This window comes from Corythoichthys intestinalis, chromosome 21, assembly GCF_030265065.1.
Source record: "Corythoichthys intestinalis isolate RoL2023-P3 chromosome 21, ASM3026506v1, whole genome shotgun sequence".
Lineage (NCBI taxonomy): Eukaryota > Metazoa > Chordata > Actinopteri > Syngnathiformes > Syngnathidae > Corythoichthys > Corythoichthys intestinalis.
The window spans coordinates 4386391-4404264 of NC_080415.1; the positions used below are offsets into that span (position 1 = coordinate 4386391).

Below are 17874 nucleotides of genomic sequence, written 5' to 3' on the forward strand. Positions count from 1 at the left end.
TCCATCCATTGCTTTCCCCTCCCGAGACTCTGGATGTCAGACCGGAATTTCTTTAAAGCTCTCGGGTAGTCGTTCTCCATGCCCTCGCTGATACCCTCCCATGCCCGTGCTTTTGCCTCAGTGACCATCAGCGCCACGTTCCCCTTGGTCAGCTGATACTTGTCAGCTGCCTCGGAAATCCCACACGCACAAAAGGCCCGATAGGACTCCTTCTTTAGCCTGGTGGCTTTCCTTACCACCGGTGTCCATTAACGGGGTTAATGGATCAGGGGTTGCTGCCACCACAAACACTGACAACCTTATGGCCACAGCTCGACCAGTCGGCCGCCTCATCAATGCAGGCGTGGAACATGGTGTACTCGCCCCCCCTCCTAATACTACCTATTCTTACTGACACATTTTGAAATCACCAGTGTTTTATACAAACAAAATGAATTATACAGCATTTCAAAAGTATGCACATTACCTTAACTAGCCGCACTAAGTAATACATGAACTGTAGCTACTAGTGTAGGCACTAGCAACTAGCACTTGCCTTGTACTAATCGTGAATTAGCACTGACACAAGAACGATAGTAAATGCCCTACAATAATACTCAACACTTCCAGGAGTCCGTTTTGGAAGTATTTTCCAAACTGTGGACATGTTGCCTCTCTACAAATTCAAAACCGCGGACATGTTGGCTGTGAGCCACTAGTGTTAGCCTGAAAGCGTCGGCCAGCGTGTAGCTTCTTGCCGTGTTTTGATTATGTCATCACAAAAGGACTAAGGTTCTTTGCACTATTCGGTGATAAACTTTCGGTTTTCGTAACGAAAACCGATAATACATTTTTAGCTATTTTCAGCCAAAAGTTTTCAGCTTTGAATATTCGGTCACATCCCTACCGACAATACATTTTCAGCTGTTTTCACCTGACAGTTAACTTTTCGGCGCCAAATTTTCGGTCACACCTCTAACATATAGTATTTGACCATTTTCAACACCATTTATCTTTGTCTCGGGCGATTCCACCCTAAACCGGTGGCCAGTCAGTTGCAGGGCACAAATATAGTAGAGAGACACGAGCTTTCGCACCAACAATTACTGAGCGGGAATTTATCTCACACCCCCTTCCTTTTCAATATGAATCATCATAAACTAGTTGAAGTCATATTAAAATATTTCTTTTATAACCTGCATTTCTAATACACGGTGAAGCATTAGCCCAAAAAGGGCTTAATAGGTAGCGTCCATTATATGTGCAATTAGGTGTGTCGAGGACACTGAGCATGAAATTAGACTTGCTGTAGCATCGTTTTGATCTTTTGTTTTCTTTTTCTTGCATTTCACCATCCTCCACATAACACATAGTCGAACCAACGATCACATAATGACTTGGAGTATTGTCACGCCCGTTGTTGTCTGAAGACAGGGCGTATAGTCAGGTAGGCATTTTTGAAAGACAGACTTACTCCTGACTTTGAAAGCGAGTACTGGCCACAGGCCTGTGTATCAATTGGACTGGTATTTAATCCATTAAAGACTTGTAGTTCTTTCTGTCTGTCTGTCTTTTTTATCTCTAACGACCAAGCCAAGTAGAAGATTGACCTGCGAAAATGATGTAACGTGATCTTTAGTTGTGACTGGAGAGCCATTTTGCTTTTAAGGAATTCCTCCTTTGGTTCAAATACAACTACCCATTTCCCCCACCTGTCTTGTTCAGCTGCTTGGACACACATATTAGTAAATCTGAACTGCTGGGAGCCTATAACAAGGGAGTTTTTGTGGTCGGTGTATTTTGTTGTTGAGAAAATGCAATTGGACACAATATAGGTTTTAAGGGGATAAGCAGGGAAAACAAAAAGAGAACACAGACGTGATTAAATATGTGCTATCAGGCGAATACATTGTTGCAAAAGCATCACGCATCATTACAGTTTTCTCAGAATTTTAAGTATATTTCTCAAATCATCCACACCATTTGCCAAAAAGTTTGTACATTTCTCAAAACAATTACAAAAACAAGTAACAAAAAACTATGGATTACCTGCGAAATCCAGTTCTTGGGTCAAAATTCTTCGTCCATTCCTCAAAATTAAATTCCGTGTCAATGAACATGTTAGTGCTTGTCCTTCTATCTATCTATTGTGTGCAGACAAGACTGTCAAATTGCTTAGTCTTATTGTGAATATAACAGTGCACTCTGGAGAGATGCTCTGATGCAAAAGATGAAGAGGTTTTGATGACAGTTATTGTCAATTATAAATTGCACCTTGGTGGTGGTGGTGTTATAGTTTGATTATATAATATAACATATATGTATACATACAGTAGTATATATACAGGCCGTGTATACAGTATTCAGTGACGTGCGGTGAGGTTCATGGTTGGTGAGGCACTGACTCCTTTAGTGTCAGATTTCCAAATATATAAACAAAAAAGGGTAGCTTATTCAATTGGCTACTGGTTATTTCATATCTCATCAGCATTCTTCACAAAACACGCACACACGGTACATATTATTGATATGTAAAAGTAAGAAAATAACATGCATTTTCTCTACACACGCAATGTGTTGGCCGTCGCAATTCTATATTCATGCAACATAAATGAGAGTAAAGAGTGGTGTACAAAACCACAGAATTCAATTCTGACCTTTAGTGAAATATTCAGTTGTTTTTAAAACTTTTAATTCTGATACTTTAATCAGTTTATTACAGATTGCTAAACAAAAAGTGTGAAAAGAAAAACAAAGAATATTTTATTTAAGGCCAAAATTTAGTTTTTAAATATTCTATTGTATTTTTCATAGTCTAAGCTCTTTTTTTTTTTTTTTTTTTTTTTTTTTTTTTTTTTTTTAATAAGATTGAAATTAAAACTGTTTGTGGTCTTGCGCCTGTCCTTCACCACAAAAACCGGCGTTAATTTGGAAGGGCATAGGTTTGGTCTCAACATTCGTAGGGACGATATAATAGCATAACCTGCCTATAGGTACACTTTTGCTGGGCTATAATTATTTTTTTGTCATGATGACAGGTGAGGCTCTGCCTCACCTGCCTCCCCTGACCGCACGTCACTGCAGTATATATACAGTACATATATATTCATTCATTTGTTTTCCACGCCGCTTATCCTCATGAGGCTCACAAGAGCCTATCCCAGCTAACCGTGGGCAGTTGTGGGCGTCCACCCTGAATCGGTTGTCAGCCAATCGCTAGGTGCAATGAGACAAATAACCATTCACGCACACACTTCTACCTACAGACAATTTGGAGTGTTCAATCAGCCTAACACGCATGTTTTGGGGGAAGTGGGAGGAAATCGGAGTCCGCGGAGATAACCCACGCAGGCACGGGGAGAACATGCAAACTCCACACAGGAAGGTCGGAGTCTGGGATTGGACCTTTGATCTCGAACTGTGAGGCAGATGTGCTAACCACTCGGCCACTGTGTCGCTTTTTTTGCATCTTAATGAGAGCAAAACTGAATGAATAACTTCCGGAACGCCTTCCATGATGAATGCCCTTGAGCCCAATTTTGGTGCTCTGGCTTCCTTTTTTAAGACAAACGTTAAAAATGTCGGAGTGATATTCGATAACAAGTTCAAACTTTGAAAAACAGATTAGTTCTGTTATAAGAGCAAGTTTTTTCCAGTTCGGTTCTTGACCAAAATGAAGCCTTTTCTTAGTCGCCATAATCTTGCAAAAGCAATCCATGGCTTTATAAGCTCAAGGCTTGACTACTGCAATGCACTTTATGTTGGTCTTCCCAAGTCCTCAATTTCTCGTTTGCAACTTGTTCAAAATGCTGCTGCTCAATTTTTAACAGGTACACCTAGACGTGAACATAGTACGCCCGCGCGATCATCGCTCCACTGGTTTCCAGTTCATTTTAGGATTGATTTAAAACTTTTACTGTTTGTTTTTAATTCTATTAATGGCCAGGCTCCTTATTTGTCAGAGCTTTTAACCCTCCGTAACTCAGGCAGGGCTCTTTGTTCTAACGGCCAGCATCTTGGGTGAGCTGCCCTCAGGTTGTGGAATGGCCTGTCCCTGAAATCCACACCTTTACTAATCTAGGCCTTTTTAAATCACAGTTCAAGACCCACTTTTTTAGACTTTCCCTTTCTCTGCACTAGGGTAGTCTGGTTTCATTTCTGAAGGATTTTAATGTTTTTAAATTTGATCTATTTTATTGTTTTATTTGTTGTTTTGACTTTTAGCGCGATGCGTTGTTTTTGTTTGGATTTCTCAATTTTATTATATAATACTTTTCTCCCTTTTATTTATCTTGAACCATAAGTTTTGTTGTTGTAAAGCAGTTTGAGGACCTTTCGGGTTTTTGTAAAAGGCTATATAAATTGATTTGATTTGATACTTCACTCTTCCAGTTTTTATTTGGCACTGATAGACCATGGAAAACCGGAGATCATGATAATTTTAATTCCTTGGTAGAAAATATCTTTTCTCCTCTAGAGGGAACTCATGCTCTTTGTTCGGGCGATGTTTCATTTCTGCAGATTTTTCGATTCGAAATTTGATTATTTTGAAGTATTTTTTGGCCCAATACAGTCATGTAATAGGTTATTGTACAGTAACAGTTACAACAGTTATAATAGTTCATATAGATGATGTGCTAACAAAAAAAATTATACCATTGTTTAAAAAAAAAAACAAAAAAAAAAAAACATGCATTTTAAGCAGTTAATCATTACTTGAGTATTCCTTTTACCGAATACTTTTTAACTTGGATTTGAGTAAATTTTTTATGTCTACTTTTACTTTTACTTAAATAATAAAGTAATGCTGCTTTTACTTAAGTAAAACTTTCGGCTACTTTAACAACCTCACACGGGTAATGATAGGAGAGGGTTGAATGTTCCCAAGTAGCTACTTTAGGCACCAGGTTGTAGTACACAAATAGCCAAAATTCAATACATATTGGTGTAAGAATTAATTAGGAGGATTTTAAATAAATAAATACATACATAAAAAAATGTTTAAAAATGTATGTACATATGTAGTTGCTCGAAAATGACTGGACTAGATACAGTTCTACAAATTTATTTCACTGCATTTTGGCTCCAAAAAATGTTTTCTAGTTGAACCACTTGCATTGTATTTGTAGAAATGAAGTGTGAGCAAGACTGTGAGCTCCAATTTTGTGTTATTTCTTCTCATTTCACAGCCCAGCAAAGTCCACCAAAAATGCATGAAGGCTGGTGGGCTTACAAGGAGATGGTACAGGGAAACTTTGTTCCAGGTAAGGTTCAATGCATTATCCATTCATTCATTTATTCATTTTGTGCTGCTGGCATCAGAATCATCTTTATTGGCCTAATATGTCAGAAATACACGCGGAATTCATTATTTCACGAATTTGAAGGATGCCTTTGCCATGTATCATTTTGTGTCTGTATGTGTGAATCCATGACGTTTCATCCAGAAAAGACCGCCCAGTTTGTCGTTCTGTTGGATGGATCACTATGAGACACAGTTGTTGCCATAGAGTGTAGTTTCTGGGACAAAAGGAGGAAGCGGTTGATGGAGGGTTAAGCAGGGATTAAGCATCTGACTTTGTAACTTTGAGGAGATGAGGCCTCACACTTGATAGCATTCTGAATGGTTTGTTAAAGATGGTACAACCAACTATTTTGATCTCTGTCTTCCTTTTGCATGAACAGAAAAAAAAAGTAAATTCAGGAAAATTTTGAATTTTGTTGCCGGGTAAAGACCGACATCCCGCTGTAAGGGATTCACATGCCTCCACACAATTTCATCTCCTCTCATGTAATTCTTATTATTACTTTATTGATTGACTTCTTGTTTCTCTGTAAGGGAACTCCGAATAAAATGACATGTTGGTTGTATAGTTTTCATTTTAGTGTTAATAACTCATCTATTGCATACAACCTTTGAAAATAATTTGCAGTTCAATATATTTCTACATATGCCGCCGTTGTTGTTCACGTAGCGGTGGATTGTCGCAATGTTTCAACCATTCAGCCTTTACAGTTTGCGTCAATGCAAAATGAGCAGACACTAGTAAAAATTGAACAGAAAATGTGGATAACATGCAGCAGGAAGCTTTAGTCAGTCACGTTTGATGGTGTGTGTTTGGTAAATGTTGACCGATGCCAACGCAAACGTAAATGCCCCAAAAGGCAGCACTGTGGGTTAGCGACAGTGAACCAATCTCACAAAGATCCACTTTGGGCTTTTTGGCTCAAAACGATATTGATTACGGATATTTTGGGAAGAAAATACATTTGGGAACCTCCACTCACAACTGAAGAAACACACTCCTCGATGCTGATTTGGAATTTTAATAGTGACATCAAAGTGACACGCCAGTTGCATAGCTTATCACTTAATCATTCACTCCCAGCCATTTTCACCAGAGCAAGGCCATTCGTGCCCGGACGTTTTTCTGGATTTTGACTGATTTTGCAAGGCCTACAGAAAATTCTGTTCTATTGCTATATAAACATGGAACCCACCGAGAGAAAGATTAGACTCTTTTTTCAACAGAAAAAAAAGGAAGTTCATATCTTTTTCCATTCTATAGAAGTCAGCATTAGAAAATAGCTTAGTATGAGCACTTTTCCAATTTCTGATGAAAAAATTGAGAAAATGAGCTTTTGTAAACGCATACATTTCAAACATAACTTTGACTTTAACACAGCTATTTTTTGCATTAGTTACACAGTTAAACATCTAAATAATGTTTTCCTTTAACAAAATATGATCGTTTACAAGACAAATAGAGCATTTGATAGCAAAATAACAATTTGTTTACACATGACTACTGAGAGATGATGCCTGTTGTCGCCGAGATGACGCCGTTGTCGCCGACTCTGCCGTGTAAACTTTTCCCTCATCGTTATTTTTAATGAGTCAACACTGTCCTTTGGTGTCCGGTGGAATGCTTTCCAGTTGTAATGTGACAAAACGACGCATGGCAGATAATAATTGTCCTCACGCCCTGAAAGGAATATAGTCTCTTTTTAATGCATAACAAAATTACAGTGGCTCCATTTTACGTCACCGCATTGCGACGTAAACAACAATGGTGAGTTACGCCAAAATAAAGTTTTAAATATTATGTAAAGCTGCAAATTATTTTCAAAGCTTCTATATTATATGTATATGAGTTATTATCATTAAAATAAAACTTACCTACCCAAATTGCCAGTTTAATCAGGGTCATGCGTGTGCCATCTACCAATGCACTGAGGAGTACACAGAGCCCTGACATTTGAACTGAGACTGCCCGAAAAAGCCCTTTTTCTTACCTTCAATAGAGAAGGTTCGAGTCGACTACTCTGGGCAAATATGCTCCTGTGCACATCCCCGCTGCAGCAGCGCCAGGGCTGAAAATGGGCTGGAACGGTCCTGTACGCCGTTCCGGTAAAAGATTTGGAGCCGGAAGGGAGTGGAACGGCGATTTAATCCCGAAAATATGGCGGCAACTGTCAAAACCCCATGTTAAAAAAACAACCTGCCAGGCTCCCACACATGCATCTCCAAGAAGGAAACCATCTACTAACGTCAGATTTACATGCACAAGTGTTAAAGGGAAGTACGGATAGAAAGACTTGAGTATGAGTTATAATAATTTGATATTAAAACCCCTCCTGATGTTTTCGTTTTTTTTTATTTTGTAAAATTAGTTTAACTAGTAGGTCGCCATTGTTGCTGACGCCGCAATGCACTGTGGGCGGTGACGTCAACGTGTGGTGCTGCCGAGCATTCAGAGTATGACTCTAGCGACATAAACATGTCATCTGTTCAGCCCTTTCAATTTGAACCCAAGGGGAACATTAATGAGCAGGACAGCACTGTCGATATTTCACAAAATTAGCGGCAAAAGCAAAATGAACAGGACAGACGGGATGAGGCGACAGTAGGACGAAAGTGGTGTTCCTCCAAAAAACTGGCGAAATGTCCTACAAGAGGCGAATTTGACACCTAAAGTACTACCGTGCGCTTTCAGCTTGTTTTGTTTATATCCATACAGGAGGCAGAACGTACTAAAAATGCCTTAAAAAATACTTAGACATAGCAATATCAAATAATAGTGGTTGGAATACGCTACGTGACTAATGTGGTCAACAGATCAACAATCTGCTTTAAAGCTACCACAAGCAAACAGAATGCTTAAATGCAGGGGTGGAAGTGGCTAGAATTTCTTGCCTGAACTCCCTGACAAACGGTCACCATGGAGCCAGATGTCTTTTATTCTTTTTTTTTTTCAAACCTCCCAAGACCTCAGAAATGAACAGAAAAAAACAAAAAAACACGCATTAGGCTACTGCATTACACTTACAAGGCATACATGAGAAACTTATTTTCATTCAAAATTATATTTTAGTAACATACATGAACAAAATAAGTACAAATGATTTACATTATGACTGAAATGGAACAAAAATCTGAAGATAACACAAACATTGACTTTTTTATATTATAGACACTACTCACCAACGTCACAGAATGACGTGTCGCTGTATCCGGCCGCCATATTGTCCGTCATTGTTTATCCGTATTCTCAATGGTTTCAATTTGTCGTGCAATTTATAGTGCAATTCATGGAAGCCCCAGTGCTTTCAGACGCTGCAGACTCATTGGATGCGTTGCATAAAAGGCGTTATGTATGAAAAGCTTCAGTCTATCCATTCACCAGATCCATATTTGATGCCTAAATCGATGTTTTTCGACCCGCTGTCTTCGCCGTCTCTGCCTGATGTCTGCTACCCTGATATCTACAACTATCTTGTCCACACAAAATCAGCCTATTCTCACGAAAGTTTGAAAAACTTTAAGAGCAGCACTCTAAGCAACATTACCCCGTGTGACCCTTTACTTCCAATTTTCTAAAATGGCGACAATCAATGAAAAAAAAAGTTGACTGCGATGGCCGACGCTTCAAGGATAGGTGGATATTGGACTATTTCTTCAATAAAACACGCAACAACCGTGTCTGCCTCATTTGCAAAGAGACAGTCACTGTTTTCAAAGAGTTCGAAGTGACGCGATAATGATATTACCGAACAAGACACGCTGACATGTACGACAACATTACAGGGAAGATACACAGCGAGAAATTATAGCAACTTGAAGCTAGTTTAATTTCACAGCAGGAGTATTTCGCAAGAGCCCGAGTGTCGAAAGAGAACGCCACAAAGACGAGACTGTTGAAATTATGAATTTAAAAAAATAATAAAGCAAATGTGACACACAGAAGGGCTTGCTAAATTTTTAAAAAAATATATTGTTCTATGTAACTCAGCCAAGGTAGCCCCCTGCATTTTTACTACACCAAATCTGGCCCCCTTTGCAAAAGGTTTGGACGTACCTGTTTAACTGATGATCCATAGACGAGGCCAGCTTCTTTCACTTGGTACCAACTAAATATTATTCAAAATGTAATGATGGTGGAAGAAAAAAGCATCTTGAATTTGAAATTGTATGTTGTCGGCGATTAGCCTCGCAATGATCTTAATTGTGGTTGTCAGCCCAAAACCTTCTAATTATATATTTAATGCATCTTACCAGATATAAAATGACTACTACATAATCTGTGGTAATCGTTTGGAGCCCAGTTTTCTCGTCGAATTGCAGCAGTCCATCACGCTCTCCTCTCCGGGTCTCTCGGAATAAGGTAGAACTTCAAGTCTCTCCGTCTAGCTTCTCTGTTACTGCAACCAACCGCCACACACGCCTTCACCATTTTGATTATTAATGTTAACGAGCAGAAAAACACACCATAATAGGAGGAATTTACGTAGCGGTAATGCGTCAACATGACGAGTTGACGGAAAATATGGTGCGGAGGCGTGGTTGTGACGTCATGTAAGTAGAGTCATTAGGCAAATGGGAAGCCCAACATAGGTAAATGAACAAAAACAAGTCCAAAATGCACATAAACTATACTGCCAAATGTATCACATTTGAGACAAGCATTTCTGGACCTCATTGCAGAAAAAAAATGTTTAAAACCTTATTGTGTTCCATCTCACTTTAGTTATATATCTTTTACCATGACAACTGCATGTAATGCTTAATGTATCCTTTATGATACAAAATAGAGAGCACATATAACACAAATTAATTTTTAAAAAAAAGTTTTTTTTGTTTTTTTTTTTTAAATTACGTTTAAGGACCACATAAAGCTTTCAGATTGAAAAAATCTGAATTTTCTGTTAATTATTTCTAAGGGTCAGGCATTATAGGGTTAACATGATGTCATGAACCTCCCTATAAGATAAAATAAAATACGTCCCTTCAACTCTTTCTCTTAAAGATCTCATCAACAAACTTGTTTGTTTTTTTTTGTCCCAGAAAACATGTGCATTTGAAATAATCAGAGCTAACTATCCATGCTGATCAAATGTCAGTATGTCAACCAATTGAAATGGCAAACTTCTAACCGGAACTGAGTTCCGGTCCGTTCCGACCCACTTTCACCTCTTCTTAAAAGTATGAGTGGGAAACACATGCAAAAAGTATTTTGAGGCAATGGAAAAGTAATAAAAGACTCAATAAAAACACAACTAGTAAGTACTCGCCGCTTTTAACCGATGTGCGCATGTGTATGATGTCTCGCCGCATAGTGGCAAGTTCGTCTAGTGACAGTGACAGCTGCGGACTCCGCACTGTCGCTGCATGCAAGTAGTGTTCAAGATCACACTACATCGATAATATGTGTATTGTTTATCGATCTATTTGCTGCAATCAGTAAGAAGTCCTCAGATGAAAACCGACAAATCCGTTACGGTCTACGAATCAGGAAGCAAGCAGACAACAATAACAGAGAGATTGAGCAAAAAGGTTTAGTAAACACACAAAAAACACATTATCGTTAAAAGGGAGAAAACAGGGGTCCGTGACAGTAGGTCGGTATAAAATTTTTTTTTTAAAAACCCGGGGGGAAAACCGCGGTGAGAGGCAGACGAACGAAACAACCCAGGCAAGGATGCAACCACAAAATGTCAAATGACAGAAAGTCAATATCTTGGCAACCCGCCTAGGATCAGTTTAAAGACACTGCTGATGAGTTGGAATTGGATGCAGGTACGACCTCGGGAACTCATCCCACAGCTCCGTAACAAAACAGTCTGACCAGGAACGGAATGTGACAAAATCAAGCCAGTCGTCATACTAGCTTCGCTAGTGTAGAGCACAGCTATTCTCCCAGTCCATCACACCCAGCATGCATTGCGCGCCTAAAACATGGTGCCCTCTGTAGGCAAAAACATATACTTAATATTCTAGATTTTTAAATCAATGGCAAATTTTATGTGTTTCTCATAACATATTTCAGTAAAAGAGACCAAATGTGGCTCATTACAGCCAACCAGTCTTTAAGTCCATGGGTCCCTTTAACAACAAGCCTAAAAAAGTGAAGGTGTAGCGTAATCCATCTCCACCAATATTCATTATTTATTTATTCCACAGAGTTCTGCTGCCAAGTGTCTTTGTCTCAATGTATCTGAGTCTGATGAGTTGGGTTGATGTGCGCAACAAACCACCCTGGACTCGGTTGTCTGTTCAATTGGCTGACATACTGACATGTGATCAGGATGGATAGTCAGCTTTGACTGGTTCAAATGCACGTTTTCTGAAAAAAACAAAACAAAAAAAAACTAGCTTGTTGAATTATTGTGATAAAAAAGGGCAGCGCAACAGAAAATTGATCAGCGCTTTAAGGCTTTTTTTTGATAATATACAGTATATTTATATAATCTATTTTATTTGTTCTGATGGGGTGGTGGAGAACATTTTCCCGTGTAATATGCACTGTGGACTTACTTTTGTTCATTGCATTAGGCTACTTATTTATTTCTATAACTTAATAGTCAATGTTTGCGTAGTCTTAAAGATGTATTCCATTTCACTGTGTCATTTGTACTTATTTTTGTTAATTTTTTACTTCTGTCTTTATTAATAAAAAAAAGCGTCAATTTTTAGATTATCTTCACTTTTAATACACATCCTATGTTCTTAAGTAGTTAAAGTTGAGGTTTTGCATGTATATGTGAGGAAATGAAGGGAAATAAAAATTAGGAGATGGAGCTTGAGGTTACTGCTGTTTTTGTTACAGTTTTTTTTGCAAATCATTGAAAAAATGCAATTTTCTTTCTCATGTATGCCTTGTTAGAGTAAGTGGAATGCAGTAGCCTAATACAATGGCAAAACCTGTTGTGTTTTATTGTGTGTTATAGGTCTAACTGTGCGCAAACATAGACTTCATAACCTATTGATATGACATGGGAAACGGGCCCAATTTGTAGGGGGCCCATTTTAGAAAACTTTAAATTCAAATATTTTCAAAACCAAAGCTGCTACGGACCTAAAACCAAAACAGGCACCTACCCTTGGCATATACAAAACTTAAAATGGCTATAAAATTCTCAGATTTTCCACAACATGCACAAAAATCACCAAATGCAGAGATAATCACCTATATTTTCAGGATCAATAGCAATATTTAACATATCATATACGTTTTTGCCCAAAATACCAACTTATCTGTCTTTTATTTACTGCATGTTTTCAACAGCTAATAAATCACTCAATTTTCACATCACAAACTTAATAGTTGAGGAAAGCATGCAGAATCAATCATAATATATAAATAGATTACTAATAAATTCTATATACATCACAACTTGTTATAGAATACAATACAATAGCCCTTTATTGTCATTATACAGTTGTACAATGAAATTGTGGAGCATTTCCCTTTGCAGTGCATGATAAGTTAAAATCTCAAAAGCGACATGCAAGTATAACATGTAAATAGACCAGGGGTGCCCAATCCCGGTCCTGGAGAGCCCCTATGATTTAGGGAAGTACGTAGTTCCCATGTGGTGTACTCACTTTTGTTGCCAGGGGTTTAGATATTAATGGCTATATTTTGAGGTATTTTGAGGGAGAAATAAATGAACTCTATTATATAAGATGCACCCAGACTGATTTTCATTGTGTCAGTCATTTTGTCAGTGTTGTCTCATTAAAAGATATACTTAAATATCTGCAGAAATGTGAGGGGTGTACTCACTTTTGTGATACACTGTATCTTCGGACTAGATAAAATACTGTCAGACCAAGAAAGCATCTCCTGCCGCATTTCTCGTGCCAATTTCCTCTCAAAGCTTTTTTTTTTTTTTTTCAGGACGAAATGTAAATTAAAGGGGTAAAATCTGTGCTCGCACTCGTGCTCCCATTCATTTTTCTCTACTTGCATCAAATTATTTTTAGGCGCAAATGCAAGCAAAACGCTCGCACTGTAGAGCCCTGTCTGGGAGAAATTCTAGCCACTTTCATCCCTGAGCAGCGCGGTCTCCATTTGGCAAAAGCACTTTTCTATCCCACTTTTCAAACCCACTTTTAGTAAGACTTGCTACTAATATTTAACAGTCACATTTGCTGTTTTACGTTTCTGGTGCTTAACCCCAAAAAACGAGGGACCACTGTATACTGTGATAGTGGGGCAAATAAGTATTTACTCAACCACTAATGCAAGTGCAAGTTCTCCCACTTGAAAATATTAGAGGCCTGTAATTGCCAACATGGGTAAATCTCAACCATGAGAGACAGAATGTGGAAAAAAAATCCTAGAAAATCACATTGTTTGATTTTTAAAGAATTTATTTGCAAATCATGGTGGAAAATAAGTATTTGGTGAATACCAAAAGTTCATGTCAATACTTTGTTATGTACCCTTTGTTGGCAATAACAGAGGCCAAATGTTTTCTGTAATTTTTCACGAGCTTTTCACACACTGTTTCTGGTATTTTGGCCCATTCCTCCATGCAGATCTCCTCTAGAGCAGTGATGCTTTGGGGCTGTCATTGGGCAACACAGACTTTCAACTCCCTCCACAGATTTTCTATGGGGTTGAGATCTGGAGACTGGCTAGGCCACTCCAAGACCTTGAAATGCTTCTTACGAAGCCACTCCTTTGTTGCCCTGGCTGTGTGTTTGGGATCATTGTCATGCTGAAAGACCCAGCCACATCTCATCTTCAATGCCCTTGCTGATGGAAGGAGATTTTCACTCAAAATCTCTCGATACATGGCCCCATTCATTCTTTTCTTTACACAGATCAGTCATCCTGGTCCCTTTGCGGAAAAACAGCCCCAAAGCATGATGTTTCCACCCACATGCTTCACAGTGGGTATGGTGTTCTTCGGGTGCAATTCAGTATTCTTTCTCCTCCAAACACGAGAACCTGTGTTTCTACAAAAAGTTCTATTTTGGTTTCATCTGACCATAACACATTCTCCCAGTCCTCTTCTGGATCACCCAAATACTCTCTAGTGAACCGCAGATGGGCCTGGACGTGTACTTTCTTCAGCAGGGGGACACGTCTGGCAGTGCAGGATTTGAGTCCCTGGCGGCACATTGTCTTACTGATAGTAGCCTTTGTTACTGTGGTCCCAGTTCTCTGTAGGTCATTCACTAGGTCCCCCCGTATGGTTCTGGGATTTTTGCTCACCGTTCTTGTTATCATTTTGACGCCACGGGGTGAGATCTTGCATGGAGCCCCAGATCGAGGGAGATTATCAGTGGTCTTATATGTCTTCCATTACCTAATAATTGCTCCCACAGTTGATTTCTCTACACCAAGTGTTTTACCTATTGCAGATTCATTCTTCCCAGCCTGGTGCAGGTCTACAATTTTGTCTTTGGTGTCCTTCAACAGGTCTTCGGTCTTGATCATAGTGGAGTTTGGAGTGTGACTGACGGATTGTGGACAGGTGTCTTTTATACCGATAATGAGTTAAAACAGGTTCCATTAATGCAGGCAACGAGTGGAGCCTCGTTAGACCTCGTTACAAGAAGTTTAGACCTCTTTGACAGCCAGAAATCTTGCTTGTTTGTTGGTGACCAAAGACTTATTTTCCAATCTAATTTGGAAATAAATTCTTTAAAAGTCAAACAATGTGATTTTCTGTTTTTTTTTCCTCCACATTCTGTCTGTCATGGCTGAGGTTTACCAATGTTAGCAGTTACAGGCCTCTCTAATCATTTCAAGTAGGAGAACTTTCACAATTGGTGGGTGACTAAATACTTATTTGCCACACTGTATAAGCAAAATCCTCCAAATCACGAAACGAAGAAATTTTTCTTGTCATCTGAATTTTGCGTCTTTTTAACAATAGACCTTTCAAAAAAAATGTTTTTTTGTATTGCAGTTCCATCTTTCTGGGGCCTGGTCAACTCAGCTTGGAACTTGTGCTCAGTGGGGAAGAGACAATCGCCCGTCAACATTGAGACCAGTCACATGATCTTTGACCCTTATCTCACATCTATGAAACTCAATACTGGTGGACTCAAGGTATTTGCATCTTTTGACTGTGCTCCTTTTACAGTAGCCTATTCCATTTATCTGATCTTACCTTCACCCATGTTCACCTCCTACTCATTGGACAAAATGCAGTCGAAGGTGATATTCATTGGATGACCATTTTGTCCTACGCACACATGCAGTCCTGCCTACACACACTGCTTTTTGTTTGCATTCTGGTACCTCCTTATTAGAGAAGATAATGACAGGATAGAATACAATTTTGTAAGATGTGTACAAACATGCTAAACAAAAGGAACTGCCTTGATGTTGACCTGTGTTTTATCTTGAACAGCTTCATTGCTTGCCCCATGATTTGGCTTCTTGTCTGGGACTGGCCCTGAGCAACCATCGTGTCGGAGCATATGCAAATCAGCACGTTAATATCATGCCCCTGAGCTGAGTCACAGTGGAAAAGATTCTAGCAGGCGGTGAAGAGTAAACAATAAATTGTAAACAATCGGCTTTTGGTGGCTGTGGGAAAGGTGCAGCGACCCGCCTCGACCCATGTCAATCAACCCGCAAAGCGACCCGCGTTAAAATCACCTCGGCTTTGATCGTCATGCATTGTGAAAGCAAAACCCCGGGTCAACAGTCACCACCCTAATCTACGTGGTGACGTAGGCTCTTACGTGATGCGTCATAACAACGTGCCAGTCGCCTCCCATTTAACACGCCCCACAACTGTAGTTACGTCGATGCTCATAACAAAAGCTATTAGAAGAAGAAGAATTCACATCGCCTACGTTGCCTCAGCACAAGCAGAGTGTTGATCCTTTGCTGCATTTTGATCATTTTGAGGGCAGTAAAAAGCATGAAAACGGAAAACACAAACGGAAAGGAAGCTTCCATGTTGCTCTGCATTGTTTACTTCCTTGATCTGAATGAATTGTCGACGCGCATTTTAGCGTGGTGACGTCACGTAACCTTACGCATGGCTGAGGAGGGGTTGGGGTTAGACGGGTGAAAAAAAAAAGAAAAGGCTTTTTTTTTTGTCAATGGGAAAGGTGCCAAATGCTAATTGCTAGTGGGTTGCATCGGCTTGGAAAAAACACGCGTTGACCCACTAGTTTCAGTGGGAAAGGGGCAAGAGAATGTTTATTGAAAAAACGCATCAGACACTTTGCATATAGGCTTGAACACAGTGATAGAAAAGCAATGAAAAAATATGTATGATTATATTCTGTATAATCATATGAAAATATATTCCTACAGTAGATTGGACTTTGATGAGCCACAACCCCTAATCCTTTTATTTGTACAATAAACCAACCGGAAGTCATGTAGGAAAAGGACTTTTTTGCACGCATGTGTAGTTTTATTGCCGTGGCAGCCAGCGTTTTAGTTCTTTTAGCTGTTGAGCAATTCACAGGTAGTGACAGTATATTGAAAAGCTGATACATCGCATTGCTTTGTAGTAAAAAGGTGTCACTATTTAAAAAACATAAGGAACCAACAGGTTCCTTCCAAAATCTTCCATTAGATAAGTGTCCATATCATACAGTAGCTGAGGCCGTTGGAAATCTTACAAATAGTGACGTATGCCCTTACAAATTGATGACTAATCTTACAACGTATTATATAGCGTGCAATATGAAACAAAAATAAAACTCAATTTTTAAAATAATATGAATTTATTGGTAATATTGTCACATTAAACCTGGTGCATTCAAAGAACAATTAATATATTCAGCTACATGATTATTATTTGACTTTTGTTTTAATTGTATGTAGCACTTTTGGCAATTTCTGTCATATCTTTTGATGGCTGCACTTCATGGCACTTCAGCTCGCAATACAGTTTGACTTGAAAGTACTTTGTTAGTGTGTCCAATTACAAATTAAAAAGGTCAATTGATAAAATGAACTTACCGATGCAATCTTTGAGTCAGGGAACATTTCGTCTGCCAATTCTGAGAAGGGATCAGCAATAGTTGCAGGCTAATTGTGTTCGGCAACAAATTGGCAGAATAAAATCTCCGCTTTCGTCACTTTTCATTCTGCAGACTGCATCTTTGTGACCAGTGTTGTTAATCTTACTTTAAAAAACGTAATTGATTAGTTTCAAATTATTTCTCCCAAAAAGTAATCGAGTTAGTAACTCAGTTACCTGAATGTAAGAGTAATTAGTTACGTGGCAAAGTAACTGGTGTTAACTTTCATGTTTTTTTTTTTCCATTTGAAAAAAAAAAAAAAAAGTAAGCTTTGCTATGTTTGGAAGTCCTTTAATGTTATGAATCAACCGTTAAAGTTGGTAAAATTGATCCCGTTTTTGCATTAGTTCCCTTCTGTCTACTTTTGACATGTGAAAGTTTTAAAAGGGTTTCGTCATTTAAAAATATATTGAAGATTTTGACGATTTAGAAGTATTTTAGATAAAAAGTTACAACAGAGCCTTTCTGAGAAGTCTACTGCTTTATGATGGCGGCTGTTTACTAAAGCTGCAGTCTGTCATTTCGCATGTGCATGTGATATCTAGTGTAGCATCAAGTGGGCGTAGATTGTAGGCTGTCGGCTACAGTCAGGAAATATTGGA

The 17874-nt window shown here is 38.8% G+C and overlaps 1 protein-coding gene across 1 annotated transcript in view; it reads left to right on the forward strand.

Annotated features, from left to right (window-relative positions):
- The window catches only part of ca10a (carbonic anhydrase Xa), a 51149-nt gene that overhangs the window by 5281 nt on the left and 27994 nt on the right, over nt 1-17874 (forward strand). Inside the window, exons 2-3 of the mRNA XM_057825937.1 lie at nt 5169-5243; nt 15187-15329. Coding sequence (XP_057681920.1) covers nt 5169-5243; nt 15187-15329 — 218 coding nt within the window. The remainder of the gene's footprint in view (nt 1-5168; nt 5244-15186; nt 15330-17874) is intronic.